A 22,794-nucleotide genomic window follows, 5' to 3' on the forward strand; every position below is an offset into this window, starting at 1 on the left:
AGACTGTGAACCGATCTTAGACTCTGCCTCCTCTGGCACTCAGCTCTGCTACTTCTCTGGATGTAGCAGACCTCAGCGCACACTCAGCTCTGACACATCTCGGGTGTAGCAGAGCTCAGCGCACAGCCAGCTCTGCTACATCTCCGGTGTAGCAAAGCTGTGCACTCAACACTGCTTCATCTGAGAACGGACCAGAATGGAGACTGCTGTGGACCGATCTTAGACTCCACCTCCTCCAGCAGAACCAGCGTTGATTGGCCGAATGTTGTACTCTGTATGGCATTCAGCCAATCAACGCTGGTCAATGGATTCCTATGGCAAAAAAGTCAGCTTCCGCATATCGCAAGCTGACAGGGATCCCGACCAGATAGAGCCCCAAAGAGCTGTTTGAGTAACATTCCCACCTAAATAAAGGTAATCCCTAGCTAACCCTGCCAGTACATCTATCCCTGTCTCACAGTCACATAGTTCAGTCTCATATGACCGGATATTAAATCCACTATTCTTATAAATTGGAGGTCATCTGATTTAGCCAGCCAATTACTTTTTCTGATTTTTTTAGATGCCTCCGTTGTCGTAGTTCCTGTCCCATCTCCCCTGCACAGTTATTGATGCAAAAAAAGTACCAGGGAAGGTGGGAAGGGATACGAATTTTTAGTGCATTTGCCTCGGGGTATTTAGTTGTAATCGAATACCTCGCACGGCCTCATATTCGATCGAATATCAATTCGATCGAGCGCCGTTCGCTCATCTCTAGTTATTAGGAAAACAGACGGAAGCTGTATATAGATACAGATATATATATATTTGTGCTACTTCATATCTCACAAACATTACCTTTTCTCCATAGAGAGATTTTTTGATGGCAGGTAGTAAGTCATTGTTGATGAAAGATGCTTTAGCATCTAGAAAGCTGATGCCTTGGGGTTCATGTATGTCTACTTCAATCTAAACATGAGAAAAATACATTCAGTTTGTCCACACAATATACAGTATAGTCTATGGGATTGAACTTGTGAATATACAGCAGCAACAACAATATTACAGAGGATTTTCAGGATCTCATCTTTACTAAGGTGTATTTACATGACTGTATGTATTGCTGTTACATGTAATATCTGTTTGGTCTCATAGGTAGTCTGGGGTATTTGGGGTAGAATAAATCTATAAATACAGCATCACCAGAGCCTGTATGACTTGGGGACTATGCAAATCCATTATAGGCTATACTGCCATACAGTGCTCATGCACATCCCTCAATTTTACGCATAAATTCTTTATGGTGTCAAGCACATTGAAAGGAATTAGCTTTTTTTTAACATAAGTCATAATTCATGTATTAAAATGTGAGGTTCTTAGTACACTATTTGATCAAATTGTGAGAACCCATCTGCCCTGACCAGGTGGCCACATTTAGATCTGAGTTTAGGCATAGAGAAGTGTGTTCAGGACAAGAAGTATCCATATACTTTATTACAATTAAAATAGCCTTCAGAGTAGTGTAAGTCCAACAAAAAATTCAAGACAAATATTCAGATAGCATAGTAAAATAAATGCAAAATATACAGTGGCGGACAAAAAAAACGCACCATCAGTGGATTTTGTCAAATGTATGTGACGCATATAAATTAAGTCCCTGCAGATGATATGTATACCTCCTAGTATGAAATCAACTGAAAAATGTCAAGTGACATGTACAAAATTGCCAAATACTCGTCATCCAGGAGAGAAGAGGATACAAATAGGAAAAAGACAAGAAATCATTTTTGCTACAATTATTACATTTTGTTCTTTTGGCCGCCACTGTATATATATTCTGTAGATGTATATTTATGTACATATGTATATATTTATATTTCAGTTACTGTATATATATAAATAGACAATTACATTTTGACATGATGACAATTGTAACAGAGCTATAGTTGATGTGTAATTGCTTATTTTTGTCACATTAAACTGATTGCCTCCCCAAAGACATCTTTTAAAGGGGTTGTCCAGGAATTACAACTTTTTTCTAGGAAGTCAAAGAAGGTGAAAAATAAAAAAAACTCACCTGTCCCTGGCGCTCTGGTGTCCCCTGCCCCTGTCTGATCCACTGGCGCCCAGGGGCTTGTTACAGTGGAAGTCTTCGCCACACGTGATTGGCCTAAGTGGTCACAAGAAGGGCCCAGGGGCGTCACCAGTGATGCATGTAAGCTGTGTTCTTTCCTTAGGCCTTAGGGCTACTAATTTGTTTCATGTGTTGTAAGGACTTCTGCTGAAACAAGCCTGGGGTGCTGCAGGACTGGACAGCGGCAGGGAACACTGGACCACCGGGAACAGGTATGTTTTGGGGGGGGGTTTCGCTTTCCCCGGCCTCCAAGAAAAAAACTGTAATTTCTGTAGGAACCTATTTGGCTGATTGCTCCAGTTTAATTCTCCCCCCCCCCCTTACTTTGTCTTAGGTGGGCAAAGGTTGGGACGAGGCACATTAAAAAGACAACTTGGATATAAGTCTAATTATTGTCATAGTATATGATAATAAACAAACTGTACCTGGAAACTTTTAACAAGGTTTTTAGGCTGAACTTTGATGAACATCTCATACTTTCCAAGATGACGTTTCAGCATTTCTTCATAAACCAACTCAAATGTGACTTTACTTGCTGGAGCCACGTTTACTGACACAGTAAATTTCTCCGTCTTCCTTCCAGAGGCTCTGTGTAAATCATTCAATTGGTCATATGAAGCATCATACATAACACGCATATTGTATAATCTACTTAATATTACTTTGTGAAGACGGTAAATAGAAGAGAGCAAAGGAAAAATAAGTCATCAAAGGAGTAGTAGTACGCATGGTATATATGTGAGTAAAAGAAAAATAGACAAAAGAGACTCCATCTAGTTCACTGCGAGGTCAAAAGCAGAATCAGACCTGGGAATCTGAGGTGCTGAAATCCAAAAGCAGTCCATGCAAATCCATCAAATAAGGTAAAACACTATGGCGCTCAACGGAACACTCCACAAAACTTTATTACAGTAACACAGGCATAAAAGATACACCAACCAAAAAGGGGCCACACGGTGGCTCAGTGGTTAGCACTGCAGCCTTGCAGCACTGGGGTCCTGGTGTTCAAATCCCACCAAGGGCAAAAAAACATCTGCAAGGAGTTTGTATGCTCTCCCCGTGTTTGCATGGATCTCCATCCCATATTCCAAAAAGACATACTGATAGGGAAAAAATGTACAATGTAGGCTCACAATCTACATAAAAAAAAAACAAAAACAAAAAAGATACATCAACTGCATCCTCAGAAATGGGCCACTTCATACGACATGTAATTCTACCATCTGACAGTGTGAAGGCACAAGGAGTCTTGTATCTATCGTGGACAGTAAATTCAAAATAAATGTATATCATATGAGGATGTGGAACATTTACCTGACAAGTCCGGCTGTTTGGCCCCTTGATACGGCTTTTTCATACTGTTTCTTAGCAGCTTCTTTTTCCTTAATAACTCCTGGATATGTCACTCCGTCTATTATCCTACAAAATGGATTTGGTGCTTATGCATTATGAATGACCTCATTACACTTATTAATCCAGCCTATAATAAACTTTTTAAAGGCTATTCACATGACCGAAAATGAAGAGGAATTTAATCTAGACATCCACTTCTTCATTTTCTGGCACCCCAAAATCATCGCCAGACTTTGTCATGTGAACATATCCAAATTGTCTCACAACATTTTACCCAAATAGTATTGATTTTTAAGCTTTATTTGTAACTAAGGTTAAGGCCACATGTAGCTTTTTTGATGCAGATTTTGCTGCGGTTTTTTGAGTCAAAGCCAGGAGTGGATAGAAAAGAAATGGAAAATTGGAAGCTCTTATACATCTCCCTTCTGCAGGGGCGTAACTACCATAGAGGCAGCAGAGGCGGCTGCCACAGGGCCCGGGCCATTAGGGGGCCCGGTTACAGCCGCTACCGCGGCATTTTTTTTTTTTTTTTTTTTTTTTTTTAATAGGCCGTTATGGGCCCTATCTTTGCAGACCCCCGAGTATAATGATCGGCGGACCGGGAGAGGTAAGGGAACGTAAAAAATACTGTTACTTACCTCTCCACGATCCTGCCAGGCCTCCTTCATACTTGTCTGACGTTACATGAGCCCGGCCTGCTTCCTGGGTCATGTGACGTCCGACGTCATTGCAGAAGGACGAGAGCGGCGGCCGACAGCATAGGAGTCGGGGGACAGGTAAGCAACTGGTTTTTTTTAATGTTTTTATTCCTCCGGGTCTCCGATTATTATACTCTGGGGTCTGAAAAGACCCCAGAGTATAATAATTGTTTATGGGTGTCCACAGTGGGACATAATACTGTGTGCAGGGGACACTATGGGGGATAATACTGTATGCAGGGGCCACTAATGGTCATAATACTGTATGCAGGGGCCACTAATGGTCATAATACTGTGTGCAAGGGCCACTAATGGACATAATACTGTGTGCAGGGGCCACTATGGGGGATAATACTGTGTGCAGGGGCCACTAATGGTCATAATACTGTGTGCAAGGGCCACTAATGGACATAATACTGTGTGTAGGGGCCACTATGGGGCGTAATACTGTGTGCAGGGGCCACTATGGTGCATAATACTGTGTTCAGGGGCCACTATGGGAAATAATACTGTGTGCAGGGGCCACTATGGGGCATAATACTGTGTGCAGGGGCCACCAATGGTCATAATACTGTGTGCAAGGGCCACTAATGGACATAATACTGTGTGCAGGGGCCACTATGGGGGATAATACTGTGTGCAAGGGCCACTATGGGACATAATACTGTGTGCAAGGGCCACTATGGGACATAATACTGTGTGCAGGGCTTACTAAGGGACATAATAGAGTGCGGAGGAGGGGGTCAGTCGAGGTCTTCGGCGTCGGTGTCGGTTGGGGGGGGGGGCCCCCATGTCAAAAGTTCGCCAAGGGGCCCCGCCATTCCTAGTTATGCCACTGCCCTTCTGCTAAATCCACTGCAGATTTAGGTTCAAGAAACTACAGAAAATCTGCAGCAAAAAAAACGCTGCGATTCCATTTCGTGGGGCCTCTGCCTTAAACAGATATCAAAAATATATTATGCAAGATAGCAATATATTACTAAAGTGTCCAATGAGACAAAAGCCATGAGGAGAATTCTGATTTTAGTTTCTGGGATAATGATAAATCTGACAGTGCCAAAAATGCTATTGATAGCACAGAGTTAAAAAGTCACAATTTCTTGCTTAAAAACCCCATTTGTGCAAAAAAACTCTGCCCCACTGTTCATACAGGTACCATCTCCCCTTTATGAATATTCACACGCTTGTGCTCCCTGTTGTCCCAGTCCCTATACTCTCCTTTTCAGTGCACTCGGCAGACCAGGTGTCATAGAGAAAGTTTTCAGGGTTGATGAATAAAAGAGGTCAGTCGGACTTTGCAGATAATTTGCAAAACCGCAACGTTTTACAGGCACTGCAAAGTTTATGGAACGCTTCCACATCCACATATTGCATAAAAATACACGCAGCGAAAATGCTGCAATTTCCAAACCATCACAGCATGCCAATTATACCTAAAGAAACACTGGAGGTTTCCATATATATATATATATATATATATATATATATATATATATATATATATATATATATATATATATATATATATATATATATACAGTCCTATGAAAAAGTTTGGGCACCCCTATTAATCTTAATCATTTTTAGTTCTAAATATTTTGGTGTTTGCAACAGCCATTTCAGTTTGATATATCTAATAACTGATGGACACAGTAATATTTCAGGATTGAAATGAGGTTTATTGTACTAACAGAAAATGCGCAATATGCATTAAACCAAAATTTGACCGGTGCAAAAATATGGGCACCTCAACAGAAAAGTGACATTAATATTTAGTACATCCTCCTTTTGCAAAGATAACAGCCTCTAGTTGCTTCCTGTAGCTTTTAATCAGTTCCTGGATCCTGGATGAAGGTATTTTGGACCATTTCTTTCTACAAAACAATTCAAGTTCAGTTAAGTTTGATGGTCGCCGAACATGGACAGCCCGCTCTCAAATGATCTGAAAACAAAGATTGTTCAACATAGTTGTTCAGGGGAAGGATACAAAACATTGTCTCAGAGATTTAACCTGTCAGTTTCCACTGTGAGGAACATAGTAAGGAAATGGAAGACCACAGGGACAGTTCTTGTTAAGCCCAGAAGTGGCAGGCCAAGAAAAATATCAGAAAGGCAGAGAAGAAGAATGGTGAGAACAGTCAAGGACAATCCACAGACCACCTCCAAAGAGCTGCAGCATCATCTTGCTGCAGATGGTGTCACTGTGCATCGGTCAACAATACAGCGCACTTTGCACAAGGAGAAGCTGTATGGGAGAGTGATGAGAAAGAAGCCGTTTCTGCACGTACGCCACAAATAGAGTTGCCTGAGGTATGCAAAAGCACATTTGGAGAAGCCAACTTCATTTTGGAAACAAAGATTGAGTTGTTTGGTTATAAAAAAAGGCGTTATGCATGGCGTCCAAAAAGAAACAGCATTCCAAGAAAAACACTTGCTACCCACTGTAAAATTTGGTGGAGGTTCCATCATGCTTTGGGGCTGTGTAGCCAATGCCAGCACCAGGAATCTTGTTAAAGTTGAGGGTCGCATGGATTCCACTCAGTATCAGCAGATTCTTGAGAATAATGTTCAAGAATCAGTGACGAAGTTGAAGTTACGCCGGGGATGGATATTTCAGCAAGACAATGATCCAAAACACCGCTCCAAATCCTCAGGCATTCATGCAGAGGAACAATTACAATGTTCTGGAATGGTCATCTCAGTCCCCAGACCTGAATATCATTGAACATCTGTGGGATGATTTGAAGCGGGCTGTCCATGCTCGGCGACCATCTAACTTAACTGAACTTGAATTGTTTGTCCAAAATACCTTTATCCAGGATCCAGGAACTGATTAAAAGCTACAGGAAGCGACTAGAGGCTGTTATCTTTGCAAAAGGAGGATCTACTAAATATTAATGTCACTTTTCTGTTGAGGTGCCCATACTTTTGCACCGGTCAAATTTTGGTTTAATGCATATTGCGCATTTTCTGTTAGTACAATAAACCTCATTTCAATCCTGAAATATTACTGTGTCCATCAGTTATTAGATATATCAAACTGAAATGGCTGCTGCAAACACCAAAATATTTAGAACTAAAAATGATTAAGATCAATAGGGGTGCCCAAACTTTTTCATAGGACTGTATATATATATATATATATACAGTCCTATGAAAAAGTTTGGGCACCCCTATTAATCTTAATCATTTTTAGTTCTAAATATTTTGGTGTTTGCAGCAGCCATTTCAGTTTGATATATCTAATAACTGATGGACACAGTAATATTTCAGGATTGAAATGAGGTTTATTGTACTAACAGAAAATGCGCAATATGCATTAAACCAAAATTTGACCGGTGCAAAAGTATGGGCACCCTTATCATTTTATTGATTTGAATACTCCTAACTGCTTTTTACTGACTTACTGAAGCACAAAATTGGTTTTGTAACCTCAGTGAGCTTTGAACTTCATAGCCAGGTGTATCCAGTCATGAGAAAAGGTATTTAAGGTGGCCAATTGCAAGTTGTTCTACTATTTGAATCTCCTCTGAAGAGTGGCATCATGGGCTACTCAAAACAACTCTCAAATGATCTGAAAACAAAGATTGTTCAACATAGTTGTTCAGCGGAAGGATACAAAAAGCTGTCTCAGAGATTTAACCTGTCAGTTTCCACTGTGAGGAACATAGTAAGGAAATGGAAGACCACAGGGACAGTTCTTGTTAAGCCCAGAAGTGGCAGGCCAAGAAAAATATCAGAAAGGCAGAGAAGAAGAATGGTGAGAACAGTCAAGGACAATCCACAGACCACCTCCAAAGAGCTGCAGCATCATCTTGCTGCAGATGGTGTCACTGTGCATCGGTCAACTATACAGCGCACTTTGCACAAATAGAAGCTGTATGGGAGAGTGATGAGAAAGAAGCCGTTTCTGCACGTACGCCACAAATAGAGTTGCCTGAGGTATGAAAAAGCACATTTGGACAAGGCAGCTTCATTTTGGAAACAAAAATTGAGTTGTTTGGTTATAAAAAAAAAGGCGTTATGCATGGCGTCCAAAAAGAAACAGCATTCCAAGAAAAACACATGCTACCCACTGTAAAATTTGGTGGAGGTTCCATCATGCTTTGGGGCTGTGTGGCCAATGCCGGCATCGGGAATCTTGTTAAAGTTGAGGGTCGCATGGATTCCACTCAGTATCAGCAGATTCTTGAGAATAATGTTCAAGAATCAGTGACGAAGTTGAAGTTACGCCGGGGATGGATATTTCAGCAAGACAATGATCCAAAACACCGCTCCAAATCCTCAGGCATTCATGCAGAGGAACAATTACAATGTTCTGGAATGGCCATCCCAGTCCCCAGACCTGAATATAATTGAACATCTGTGGGATGATTTGAAGCGGGATGTCCATGCTCGGCGACCATCTAACTTAACTGAACTTGAATTGTTTGTCCAAAATACCTTTATCCAGGATCCAGGAACTGATTAAAAGCTACAGGAAGCGACTAGAGGCTGTTATCTTTGCAAAAGGAGGATCTACTAAATATTAATGTCACTTTTCTGTTGAGGTGCCCATACTTTTGCACCGGTCAAATTTTGGTTTAATGCATATTGCGCATTTTCTGTTAGTACAATAAACCTCATTTCAATCCTGAAATATTACTGTGTCCATCAGTTATTAGATATATCAAACTGAAATGGCTGTTGCAAATACCAAAATATTTAGAACTAAAAATGATTAAGATTAATAGGGGTGCCCAAACTTTTTCATAGGACTATATATATATATATATATATATATATATATATAATGGAACCCTCTGCAGACCTTCTGTGAAAAGCACTGCGAGAAAAACCTCAGTGCCGCATTTTTTCCTGCAGCTCTTTTTTTCTGCAGCCCACTACATGGGGCCTGACACAGGGAATTGACTGAGAATGAGCATTTCTATGAATTACCATTCACCTGATAATCATCCCATTAAAAAACAGTGAAAGCCTTAGCCCATTTGGTGAGCCAAAATGTTCATACAACACAAGGTAGTTTTATCTGCCCCTGGTTATGAGGCTGCTAGGAACCAGATAGTAATCAGTGGAGTTTCCTTATGTGGCCCTTTCAGACTTAAGCTGAGTTCACATGGGGATTTTTGGTCCGGATTTTGACGCAGAATCTGCCTCAGAATCCGGCTCCAAAAAACGCCTCCCATTGACTTCAATGGGAACCATTGACTTCTTTTTTCCATTAAAGAATCGAAAAAAGAAGCGAGCTGCCCTATCTTGACGCGGATTCTGCGTCTGAATCCGCTGCAGCACGACACTCCCTCCCAACTAGGTCCATTCATTTGGGCCTAATCTGGAGCAGATTGCCGAGACTGGATGCCGGTGCACTGCACTGACATCCAGTCGTGGCTAGCCGTTTTTTGGACCGGATTCTGAGGTGGCCTCTGCATCAAAATACGGTCCAAAAAAGCCCGTGTTAAACTTAGCCTTAACGTACTATCAACCTTGGCACCCCCTTTTAGTTATACCCTTAGTTTGGGGCACCCACAGTGTTATATCTTTGCATATACCCCTGTTGCACTTACATGCTGAAATTTGTAATAAAAGCTGTTTTTGGCAGATCCACATCAAAGATGACTTCCTTGGAGACATTGGCTCGATTAACGGCTCTGCTTGTGATGACATTATGGGCAAAGCGAGATGTCACCTGACTGTTGATGTCTATACTGTAGACTTCTATATCATTCACCGGCTGAATGACGCAACAATACAAATAAATAATTTTAGTATGAAAAAGTAATACAATAATCTTGAGTCTTTTTTTTTGTAATGTAGATTGTGAGCCCCATATAGGGATCACAATGCACATTTTTTTCCTATCAGTATATCTTTGTAGAATGGGAGGAAATCCATGCAAACACGGGGAGAACATACAAACTCCTTGCAGATGTTGATCCTGGCAGGATTTGAACCCAGGACTCCAGCGCTGCAAGGCTGCAGTGCTAACCACTGAGCCACTGTTTTGCCCCATTCTTGAGTCTTTTTGTATAAACTTGTACTGTCTTTAATCCCTTGTGAAGCATATATAGAATGGATGTTCTTATGTGCACTTGTATTCTAAAGGATTGTCAATAATAAATGTGGTATCTAATGAGTTTAATATAGGGAGTGGATCTCGTAGGTCTATCCATCATCAGAATATTTAGATTGTATGTTAATAAATCATATACACTGTATAGTCAAAGTTCTGGAATGTTCTAATATACATGGGGGAGAATTATCAAGATCGACATTATCTACGCTGGTCGTGAATCCCATGCGCTTCCAGAGGATATGCTTGTGTTTGATCAGTGCGGGGTCTTAGCAATGGAACCTCTATTTGATTGGAATGGCAATTGCCTAAGTGTTGCTGATCCATTAGACGTCTATAGGACTGATGAAGATATCTGATCACTGTACTGGCTATTTCCATCAGTCACATAGAGATGGAATGGAGAACCAATTTGCACATTCTGTACGTCTAACCCTGCATTTGAATGGGGGACGTAGAACCCCTAGTCTTATCAGTGAGGATTGCAGTGATGAGACCCAACAGTGATCAGACTTTTATCACCTATTATATGGCTAAGGCCACACACCCCATAGATGAAAATGAAGCAAAAATCCAAACACCTTTTTTTGCGTGTTTGCTTTTATCATCCCATGTGGGGAAAAATGCAGCATTTTTGGAAGCTATAATTAGCATGCTATATTTTTCAACAACGTATAGTACGTAAATGTATAGAAATGTAAATTTTTAATGGCCACCCTGCTTTGAGTACCAGTACTTACATTATCAGTGCTTCTTTTCTGTAGAGAAATAGAAAAAGGAAAATTGCATATCAAACGTGGAAAATATGCAACACTATATAGCATTTAAAATAAACACCATATTTTTCAGACTATACAGTAAGACACCTGATATAGGACGCACTTCAGATGTACATACCAAAAAATATAGAAAGAAATATTTCATTTCAGTTAAGATTTCCTTGGTGGACAAAGGAATTCTAGGCTAGGTTTGGAGCTTAGTGGTTGACTTTTGTTAAATCTAGTTTGTCTCTTATGCTAGGTTCACACCTGCGTTGGGGTTTCCATTCTTCAGGTCTGCTTGGAGACCCAAAAACTGGAAATCCAATCTGCTTCAAAGTGGTCACCCATAGACTATAATGGGGTCCGCCTGATTTCCACCCAAGAGAAAAGTCTCTCCGAAATTTTCAAGTGGAATGTGTGACAGAATCTCCAAACACTCATCGAGCGCAGATGTGAAGCTAGCCTTAGCTGTTCAAGTGCTTTGTCTATAATATCCAAATATGAAGTTTGCCTAAGGGACCACCTCTATTAAGTAAGGGGACCCAAGATCCTCATCTATAATGAATCCAAAATTCTTCAATCTGGTTGATGGGAAAAGATGGCATTTCTACAAGCTGACTATAAATACAGATGTCCAGTTTTTTGGGATCTGCCTAGAAAGTGGAAGAAAATTCACATCTGGGGAATTATTGGGGAATGAAGGCACACTTCATCTCTTGCTCCCTGCTTGACATTTTTTGGACAGTGAGTGGAGAGGAGCACAAATAAAGGTGGGCCAGAGAAGGTGCACTTACACGCACAAGAATGACAGTACTAAGAATTTGGGGCGTCTTAGAAATTCCAGCACATTGTGCGCCTGTTTAGAAATGAATAAAGACTGGCATATGAATAAACAGTATAAATAAATTCCCCCAATTGTCTTTCAGCATTTGAAGTATAATGTTGAGACAAAGAAGATTTTCTCAAGATGAAACTTTGACTAGCAATTTATCCAAATATGGGGTCACACCTACTGTAATTCCTTCAATCTTAGGGCTGCTTGCCACGTTACTGCCATTTTGGTGAAGACTTGGGGAGCAGAAGCAAGTGACTTCTAAGCAGAGCATTTGACCTCAGACAGCTAAGGAAAATATCCTTTTAAATAGTGGAACAGAGCTTTTGACTGGCAAAGGTCATGAGTCTGTTCCCCCACAGAAAGTGACAAGATGGGTTAACTCGTTTTAACTTTTTTGGCCAGAGGAGAATTTTTTGAGAAGACTTTACTTGATTCTGAATATCTCTGCTTATTCAAGGTATTTATCCTGGAATCTTGGGGAATTTTTAAGCTCAGTAACAAAAGGACCTGAAATTGGACCTCTTAGGTGTTAGGAAAGGAAGAGATTTTATCTTCACTCAGATTTTTACGAATATCTTCAGGCTTAGTACTAAATAAGGATAAAATGGCTGCCTTAACCAAATGGGCCTTTTGGCAGTATTATAAAGCCCATGGACCTCGATGTGCGCATGGACCTGTTACCATTCACAAATGGCATACTAGATGCAATGCCCGTATTGCCCAAAACACCCTATTGAGTTTTGTGTGCTCCACAAAGTGATGTATGAAACACACTGACCTCATGAATAGCAGCCACCTCGAAACACCAAGGAAACCAGTATGGCTGGTGTTTGATGACCAAGGCAAAGAACAGACCTGCATATAACCTCAGGGGGAGACTAAAGAAGAAAGTTATTCAGCCAAAAAGAAACTAACCAATTCTCCCCAAGAAATAGTCTCATGGACAGAGAATTTTGTCATTATAGAGGGCTGGTGCTAAACAAAAGGAAAAATATATTAGGTAAATACATGCACAATAGGCATAATAAAGCTTTTACCAACCTGAATATTTTTAAGTCCTTTAATCAGAAAGTCGCCATTTATCGGAGACAGAAAACATATCAATACTGTGAAAAGCAGTAAAAGATGATCCATCTTGAAAATTTGCATCACCTGGCTAATACCTATTATAGGCGAGATTAAAAAAACGTGAATAAATAATTGGAATAAAAACATTGAACAATATCTTTTGCTTGTGGAGATCTACCAGTAGGACACAGCCAAGGGTTGACCACAAATTTAAAGTATTTAGTTGCTTAAATGGTCACTAACTTTTTAACAAACTTTGCATAAAATAATAGTACAAGTGGCTATACAAAACATTAGCCCTTAGACCATTACCCATTAGTCATTACCCCTTCTAACTCACGTCTAGACCTCTCACACAGAAAACCAGTACACTACTCTATACTGATGAGAGGCAAAAACCTTGCAACAGCTGTCTGCGGATGGGAACATATTCCTTCTGGAGAAGTTATACTGGCACAATAAGGTGTTATATTCATTACCCAGAATTCCAGAATTATTAGCAGGGCATGCATGGATTAATAAATCCTTGTGCCCGTCTCTCCCTAATGAGACACATTATCCCTTCTATACAAAACTTTGTAATATATCTTGTAGAGAAAATGCTTCCTAGTTAGACTCTTTCCACCTCTCCTACCTGATAAGCTGACATTCACTCTGAAATCTCTGCTGGATTCTGTTTTGCTAGTGCAGAAAACCACAGAGCTTTTCTATTACAGCTCATGATAAATATTTATGGAGAGGAGAGGGGAATAAATGAGCATGGACTGAGCTCTATTATGTGCTATATAATCCTGCTGATACTTCTGAATGTAAGAGAGGAGAGTTATGAATCAGATTCTCCTTCCCTTTCTGTATTCAGTGTTCACCCAGCAGGTTAGGGAGAACTAAAAATTAGAGATGTAGCCCACAAAAAAAAACTGGTAAAAAACGCAATGGTCAGAAATAATGTTACTCCTCCAACACTGTACTACTGATATATGCAAAGTTTGTTGAAAGATTGGATACACTTTATAGTTAAAAGGGTTTATTTTTATTTAAATTAGGCCAGGAGAGGTTAAAAAAAAAAAAAAGAAAGAAAAAAAAAAGAAAACACTCACCTGTCCCTGATGCCTCCCAGTGTGGTCCAGTCGATGGGAGTCCCTGCCACATGTGACTGCTGGGGCCAATCAGGGGCCTAAGGAAGGGAACCCAGAAATTCACAGTCAGTAAGAAGACAAGAAGACTTCAGAGCAGCTGGACCAGACCACGATGGGAGGCAACTGAGCACCAAGGACAAGAGAGTATGTTTTTCTTCTTTTTTTTTCCACCTCCCCACTTAAGGTGGGGTGGCATAAACACAAAAGTCCAGTTTCTTTAATCCAAAACAAAGGTAGAGTTTATTTTCACGCAAGAAAGTAGTGTAACAACAAAAGGAAACAATACAAAAATAAATACCTGCCCGGCTAGGCTCTAACTAAACATAGAATAGGTTACCTCACCTAGAATAACAGAAATCCAAAAGCCAGTAGAATCATTCAGGACACAGCTCCAAAAATATCACCTCTCTGTTTGCTCTCCACCCAAGCTCTGCGACAGTCTGCTGCTGGAGCTGACTTCTTAAGCCTCCTTGATGAGCAGACTCTCAACAGCTGAGTCTCTGCTGGAACATCCCAAAGTGTGGACTGGAGGGGGGTGGAATGACAGGTCCCACTACCAACCTACCTGCCATTCCTATTATTCCTATTATGTATATATATACTTTGGAGAGCCTCTTTAACTACTTAAGGGAAATCCAATGACCATTTTAATCAGCTTATGTATATCAATACATAGCCCTTTATTTTTTCATTTTTTTTCACACTGCAGACATTTAAAGAACAGTTTTAGGCTAAGGCCCGACATTGCAGAAAGGCAGTGGAAAAAAAATCTGCAAAGTTAATGAGAATCTAGCTAATCTCATCCACTTATTGAAGAAAAAAATCCAGTTGAAAAGCTGCATTTTTGAAAAAAATGTCAATTTTACCTCCAGAAACACTTGTGTTTTTCCTACAAATTTAATAAGGGAAGAAAAACTGCAGAGAAAAATGCATCAAAAATACAATGAAAACTCTTGCAGAAAAAAATGCGATGCATTTCTGATTCATTTTTTCCACTGCGTTTTTTTAAGGTAAAGTTCACTAAGTAAATTTAAAAGTGTTTTAATTTTAAGACAAAAAGGAAAGAAATAAACCTAGTACAGGTGGTGGGTGACAGAAGGATACAGTCCGTGGTGAGTTCCATACTGGAGATCAACTCCCATTCCTTGTATGAGACCGTGACAGCACTGGGCAGTAATGTCAGTGACTGACTGCTTCACCTCAAGTGTGAGAAGGAGCGTTATCGGAGATCCTTACTCCCAACTACGTCAGGCTCTATAATCAACATCAGGTTAAAAGGAGATCACTACGCACAGAAGTGATCTACGCCGTTCAGTAGAAATACCGTTTTTTACCAGTATGCAAATGAGTTATCTCACAGCAATGAGGGCGGGCCCCAGCGCTCAAACAGCAATGGGGGCATCCCCATTGCTGCCAGAGAACTGTCTCCAGCGACGCCTTCATCTTCAGCTGCAACCGCCTCTTCTGTCTTCCGTGTCTGTCAAACTGCAACGCCTGCGCAGTTGCCTCTGCCAGTGAGACACCAGCAGAGCCGAGTGCACATGCCGGCCGGCGGCCGCCGGCCGGCATGCGCAGTCAGCTCTACTTGTGTCTCACTTGTAGAGCCGACTGCGCAGGCATCGCAGTTGACCCAGACGGAAGATGACGAGAGAAGGGGAGGATGCAGCTGAAGATGGGGGCGTTCTCTGGAGACAGTTCTCTGGCAGCAATGGGGATGCCCCCATTGCCGTTCGAGTGCTGCTGGGGCCCGTCCCCATTGCTTTGAGAGAACTCATTTTAATACCGGTAAAAAATGGTATTTCTACGGAACGGCGGGCTGGAGGCGACTGAGCAAGGTAGACATCATTTAATAATTTATAAAGGTGATGTTAGGTTCACACTAGCATTGCCTCTTCCTTGTTCAGATAAATGAATTGCAGCCTATTTGGTTTGGTTTTTCACCTTTACATTTGCTGGGAGTAAACAGGAAACACGTGATACTATTACACTTACTATTATACTGTACATGGATCTCTCTCTTTTAATTGTGACATTGTAGTTTAGGACTGATGTGATTTATTGCGGCTTGTGATTGTATATTCTTATCATTTACCTTTGTGATGTCTTAAGTATTTTGTATCCAGTTTATAATTAAAAAATAAAAAATCCAACAGATAAATGTCCAAAATATCCAAAAGGAACAAGAACTGTTTCCTTTCTGCAACACAAACTGGAAGCAAACAGCATGAGATGTTTCACTGCATTCCTCAAGGGATTTAGTAAGGAATGTCGGATAGTTTTATATAAATACAAATATTCATAGCAATGCTTAACCCTGTATGGTGGGTCTACAGCTGCCATTCAGGCCGAGGCTCCATATAGTATATCCACCCCAATTTTGCTGCAAAAAACACTGCATTTTACAGTAACTGCAAAGTGGATGGGATTCTGGATAATGCCTTCCACACACTGCAGAAAAATATCTGCAGGTGACATGCTGCGATTTCAAAAATTGTCGCATACCTACAGAAACACTGGCGCTTTTTGGTTGCAGCTCGCTATGTGCGGCCTTAGCCTCAAAGAGGTTTTCCAGGACATCCCCAGATCTATCCTTAAAATAAGATATCCATATGATAGGTCATCAATATCAGGTTTTGGTGGTCCAATCTTTAGAAAGGGGGATGGATGTTTTACTGTGGCAGCTATAGACCTAATATAGGTCTACGGATCAGTAATCACTGATAAGATACAATGTGATATATTCCAAAGTATTGTAGAATTGATCAAACAATTACTTCTTCAGGTCCCCTAAGGTGGCATTCACACTACCATTGTCATCCGCTCAGCAGTGTCCATGAATATTGTCCGTACAAGATTTTAGCAACAGACACTAGCTGGTCTGTTTTCAAATTCCATTAATTTTAATGCAATTTTATCTTGAGTGTCCGTTTTTTTTTTGGTTTTTTTTAACATTGAGGTCTATGGGCAACAGACAGTAACTGATAGCGATTAAACGGACACCTTCTGATCGGACACCAATGGTAGTGTGAACCCTACCTAAGGGAAGAAAGGAAAAAAAGTATAATGAAGATAATAAAGCTTAATAAACAATTAAAAAAACACCCATAGAATATGGTTTACCACATGGTAAACAGCATTTTAAAAAAAAACACAAAAAACTATTTTTGTTTTTGTGCATTGTTCCTCCCCCCAAATTAAAATAAAATAAACAAGCTCTTATATGGCTCTAGGAAATCTGTTGGTTGTCCCTTGGTTTTGCCTGGGCTTTAGTCTATTCATTTTTGACTCATTTACATATGAATAATCAATGACTACATGAAAATGGGGCTCCATTGTTGAGTAACAGGGGTGTTGTTAGAAAACGTAGAATCACCTCTACAAGATACTGACTCTGAGTAGGTTTATAACCAAGTTACTGCTGACAGACTCCCTTTAAAAATAAAAGCACGTGGTATTAAAGGGTTAACCGTCCAAATGGTTGTAGTTCATGCGCGCTCAGATTGAAAGCAGGCAGCTGTTGTTCTATCAATGTATCCTTTTAATACAACATACCTATGGCAAAAAACATACTAACATAACATCGGCATATCTGTAATACTACTCACTGTTTAACTGTGGTGAAACCTGGAATAGAGCTGGACATCGGGACCTCCTCCCTCCCAGCTATCCAGTGTCCATTGTAATGTGTCCCAACAACAACAACATTCCCTTGAGTCAGATCCCACGCATGTCTGTTATTGTAGGGATTAGGTTATGTTATGTCATGCTTTACTTGTTTTGAGCAACAAGATTTTTTACATATCACACATCCGTACATATTCAATTTTTACTAGAAGAGTTACAAAGAGATACAGATTGTATGTGCTCATGTTATGGCTGTTCTGCTTTTGTGTTGCTGATCTGTAGTTGCTTTTGTAGTTCGTTTTTGTATATTCTGCATGACAACAGTGAGGTTTTAAAGAGGAGGAACAGAAAAGTTGAGGAAGATGTTAGTGAGAGAGCTGTATAAAGTGTTATCTTGCCCTACAATTCAGTATTCCAGAGTTGGTTACTTTGGTACCACCTGCATCCCTATCATAACAATACAACTGTTGTTGAGAATTAAAGGGGTTTCCCAGGTATTTTTTTTTTTATTTAAAAAAAGGTCTTTTGTGCTATTAATGTGTTAATAGTACACCCATATACCTTTAGCAGTGTTTTGAGTGATTTCTGGGTCTCTCTGGGTGCTCCTGGAATCTTCTGTATTTGTTTACAGAGTGTTAGCTTCCTGTGTGCCTTCCACACTAGCTCTCTCACTGCCCCACCTCCTCTCTCAATCTGTTTCACCCCTTCCCTGTGTCTCTAGCTATTCCACCCACTACTAGCCCTTCACAAGTAACTAACTCAGCCCACTCCCCCACCCCATCATACTTACCAATCTTCCTCTCCTCCTTTTCACTGTGCGCACGCAGGAGACGTATCTCTTCCATTCTCCTGGCCCGTGCACAGACCAGAAGTTACCTCTGATGCCTGCACAGTAACAATGGAGTGCCAACTCTACTGCACTATGTATTGCAGGCACCTCCAGACTGCGCAATCGCTTGCAGAGAGGAAGAGGGGAGAAGCCGTTCCTGGAGAGGAAGACACGTAAGTATTGATGGGGTTGGGGGAAGGAGACAGTAATGGAGACCTTCCGTTTTGGAAATGGGGAAACGGAACATCACTGGATTAACAAAAAGTGTCCCTGGGGGACAGGCATATAGGTAATTATATATATTTTTTTAAATAAAAGTAAATTGGAAGCTAGCCAGGGGGTTGGGGTTTAATTTAGGGGTTAATTATTATTTTATCCCAGACAACCCCTTTAAAGGGATTCTATCACTAGAATACCCTTTTTTTTTAAACTAAATACATGTAGGAATAGCTTTAAGAAAGGCTATTCTCCTCTTACCTTTACTACCCTGATCTGCGTCATCGTTCCTTAGAAATATCTTCATTCTTGCTTATGCAAATGAGTTTTCTCGCAGCACTGGGGGCATTCCCTGCGCTCAAACAGCATTGGGGGTGTTCCCAGTGCTGCTTGAAAACTCTCCAGCGACAGCCTCTGTCTTCTTCTCTCTCTCCTGTTCACTTCTCCAAAAAGCACCAACTGCGCATGTCCGTTGGCCATTTTTAAATGAAGTTTATTTTATTTTTAGTCCAGAACCACATGGTGTATTAAATTAGTTGTCTGAAAATTGAGTAACCATTTAATAGATCAAGACAAGGAAAGTCATTGAATTATAAATGTATTTAATTTCCATTACAAAATATATAATATAGAAATTATAGTATTATTCAATATACTGTATAAGAACAGTTTTAGCATTGTCATGTTACAGTTATCTTCTCTAATACAATACTGTAAGATATTCCGTTTTAATGAATCCTGCTTTGATTTAAGGTGTTTGAAAGATGTCTTGAAAGAAACAAACCAGTAAGTAGGTGCCCTGTGCAGGTACTCTAAATGTTAAGTTGTGCTTGACTTGAAAAGTTTAATAAGACTGCAGGGACACTTCATTAATTAATATTCCAATATAATTAATTAGATGAATATTGTGTCCTAAATTATACAGAATCATTAAACTAACATTCTAGAATCACTTCTAATAAGAAATACTGAAAATATCAGGTACAATGTAATCGGTATGGGTTCCATCAATTAGACCATTTCCATTGAAATGCACAAACCAGCAGGGAATTTTCATGCCATTCTTGTGGTCTGTTTGGTAGTTTCTTTGTACACCCCTAAAACGACACCATAATAAAATAAACAAATATTATAGGAGTCTGAATACTTAACACTAATGGAGGAAAAAATATAAGTGTGAAATCCTACTACTATTTCTATATACTAAATGTCTGCTGTTCCGGAACTACAATACCAAGATGCATTTCCAATCAGTCCAAGCCTAAAAAGTAAAGGACACGTAATCCCTAGGGAGGGTCAGCGGCAGATTATAGTGGGGTATTCCCATCTAGGGGAGACATGGGAAAGCTATTATTAAAATATTAATATATTTGGATACATTCATTTGATAGTCGTATTCATCTTGCCAGATATTGGTCTCTCTTCACTGTTCATTGTCTAGGGCTAGGATGACCACCACCATACAGTAGCAGTGGTTGTGTTAGTAGTTCTGTCTATGCTCTGCTGAAGTCTATGTATGATTCCAGGCCAGGTGCAGTAGCCTTGGAGCCATTCACTAGTGTTGCTAAGCCCTTATTGTGCCAGAGGTTTGATGACATCATCACAGTGCCGTTGGACAGATTTCTCAATCAATGGATAAGCCCCAACCTACCGGTTTGAGCACCAACAGGAAAGTAACTACCATTAATAAAGCAAATTCAGAAGAATGCATACTTTTGCACCAGAGTAAACTTTACATTATGCTGCACTGTATATCATACAAACAATGTATTCCTATATGTGTTTGTACCAGTTCACCTTTATCACACAAGAACTGTAATCTGCCTGCACAATTGATTTATGATCCAAAACTTTGATTATTTTAAGACAGTGAACTAAGGAGTGCTCAGTTTTTGGACAATGGTGTCCTCATTTTTGAACTAAGGCTCCCAATTAGGGCCTATTCACACAGAGTAAAAATGGCGTGTAATTTGGAGTGTAATTTTTACACGTGTAAAAAATTTACACGTGTATTTTGGAATGTTTTTTTTACACGTGGCGTTTCAGTAGCATTTACGGAGCGTTTTTTGGAGCGTTTACGGAAGCGTTTTTTTTAAACGCGTAATGCTCCAAAAAACGCTCCGTAAACGCTACTGAAAAAAAACGTGTAAAAAAAAACACTCCAAAATACACGTGTAAATTTTTTACACGTGTAAAAATTACACTCCATATTACACACCGTGTGAATAGGCCCTTGGGGTTGAGCCGATCTTGAGATTTCAAGATCGATATTAAAATCCGATTTCCGATCATTTTCCAGCAGATCTCGATTGTGAAATTTGCTCGATCGCCGATCGGAATCCGATCTTTTCCGATCCCGATCTTCAACCCTAGTCAATGCTTTTCTATGGGAAAAGTCACTTTTAGGGTTGAGCCGATCTTGAGATAACCTCCGATCTCGATCCCACTGGAAAAGATCGGGTCGGAATTCCGATCTCGATCATGAAATTTACTCGATCACCGATTGGAATCCGATCTTTTCCAATCCCGATCGCTCAACCCTACTCCCAATACAATGTTCTGGGATTTAACATGAGATCTCGGCCTACTTTATGTCCACATAGCCTGTGATTATGTATCAGTATTATGTACCTACCTTGTCACTGTCAGCAGCTTATTCTTCACTTTCATTGTTGCATCTGGTTTATCTGGGTTATCCGTTTGGTGAACATTAGATATTTCATAACTGATTCCATGAAAGAATTGTCCTTGAAAAGTAATATTAAGAAAGTAGAAACATGAGAAAAGAAGAGCAAAATTTCCATTAAAGGGAGTCTACTTATACGCTTTTGTAGGGGTGGTTAGTGGTACAGAGAGCATAGCTTTTTTGAGCGCTTGAACTTAAATATACAGTTTTTGTTAGTATAGGTTTTTGTTGTGTGGAAAATATATTTTTGAATCAAAATTGTAAATTTATGATCAGACGTTACATGCCGAGTGTTTCAGCTTTTTGAGAGTCTCTGCTTGGATATCAGTTTTAGCTACAAACATTAGATGTCATGTATTTTTGACATTTTTCAGATCCATAGCATGCCCTGAATTTTGTGCCAGTATTTTCGGATATATGTGAATGGGATTTAAAATCTCTATCCACATGAAATGTACAGTAAATCTTTGCAGATATTTGGTGTAGAACATGCACCATAAATTCATGATAAATATGCAACATCCTGAGTATATCATGTAAAAAACAAAAGGTTACCTAGCAGTCCATGGACTCCATCAGAAAATGTATGGTCATCCAACGTGTAAAAACCTAAGAAATCCCTGTGGAGAGGGTGACCTTTCCAAACTTCATGCAGAATGATAACAAAAGTTGCTCCTTCTCCAAATGAAAAGGTCACATCACTTCTTTTGTTGACTACCAGATTAAACCTGGAGCAGAAGAAATGTAGAAATGAGATGAACAGACCTTCATAGTAGGTCGATCATTGCAGTGGACCAGGTGACTTTCTATGAAGTTGCCAGGTATGAATTAATTTGTGGCCGGTCGTAACTTTCTGGAACTGAATCGGCACTGACCAGCTGATCACTGCACCAGTCTACTATTACTAGTTCAAATGAATTATACATGTCTTACCCTTCCTTGCTTATAGACTTTGTTTTCTCCCATGAGAAGGTTTTTCTGTCTTTATGGTTCAGGATTGTGATTTTCTCCGTGGTCACCTCAATTCTTATCTTCATCTCTCTGTGTATAATCCCAAATCTTCCAAAATAAGTTTCATTTGATATGACATTGTCAACTTTCTTGTTTCCAATAAGTTCCCCATTGACTGCAATACCTAAATGAAGCAGAAACTACTGACATCAGGATTTATTTATTTTTTTTACAAATAAAGCAAATCTTTTTAAGTAAAAAACTAAATATATATTGTGGGGAAGTTAGCTCGTGGTGGCAGCAGTGGTGCGAACCCAATCAGTCAGAGACAGGGACACAGAGTCTGGTGCAAACAGGTTTATTTGGAAAAACAGCAAAAATAAATAAACCTTCACGTCAGGTACAGAATAAGCAAAAATAAAATACAGCCTTATCTTCAGGCAAAACGGCAAAC

General features: G+C 39.9%; 2 protein-coding genes across 3 annotated transcripts in view; both read right to left on the reverse strand.

Annotated features, from left to right (window-relative positions):
* LOC142218314 (inter-alpha-trypsin inhibitor heavy chain H3-like) overlaps positions 1-17,722 on the reverse strand; it is a 57,684-nt gene extending 39,962 nt beyond the window's left edge. Inside the window, exons 1-8 of one of the 2 annotated variants that reach the window (XM_075286937.1) lie at positions 17,640-17,717; positions 13,996-14,072; positions 12,872-12,993; positions 10,975-10,992; positions 9,729-9,895; positions 3,428-3,532; positions 2,539-2,701; positions 838-948 (exon numbers count right to left, since the gene is read on the reverse strand). In XM_075286937.1, the coding sequence (XP_075143038.1) occupies positions 838-948; positions 2,539-2,701; positions 3,428-3,532; positions 9,729-9,895; positions 10,975-10,992; positions 12,872-12,993; positions 13,996-14,072; positions 17,640-17,677 (801 nt within the window). In that variant the 5' untranslated portion in view covers positions 17,678-17,717. Of the gene's footprint in view, positions 1-837; positions 949-2,538; positions 2,702-3,427; positions 3,533-9,728; positions 9,896-10,974; positions 10,993-12,871; positions 12,994-13,995; positions 14,073-17,639 lie in introns of both variants that reach the window. The other variant, XM_075286939.1, reaches the window with a different exon arrangement.
* A 1,651-nt stretch (positions 17,723-19,373) lies between these two features.
* LOC142218315 (inter-alpha-trypsin inhibitor heavy chain H3-like) overlaps positions 19,374-22,794 on the reverse strand; it is a 57,513-nt gene continuing 54,092 nt past the window's right edge. The window contains exons 18-21 of the mRNA XM_075286940.1: positions 22,323-22,524; positions 21,945-22,117; positions 21,339-21,450; positions 19,374-19,800 (exon numbers count right to left, since the gene is read on the reverse strand). Coding sequence (XP_075143041.1) covers positions 19,659-19,800; positions 21,339-21,450; positions 21,945-22,117; positions 22,323-22,524 — 629 coding nt within the window. The 3' untranslated portion in view covers positions 19,374-19,658. The remainder of the gene's footprint in view (positions 19,801-21,338; positions 21,451-21,944; positions 22,118-22,322; positions 22,525-22,794) is intronic.

This window comes from Leptodactylus fuscus, chromosome 9 (genome assembly GCF_031893055.1).
Source record: "Leptodactylus fuscus isolate aLepFus1 chromosome 9, aLepFus1.hap2, whole genome shotgun sequence".
Lineage (NCBI taxonomy): Eukaryota > Metazoa > Chordata > Amphibia > Anura > Leptodactylidae > Leptodactylus > Leptodactylus fuscus.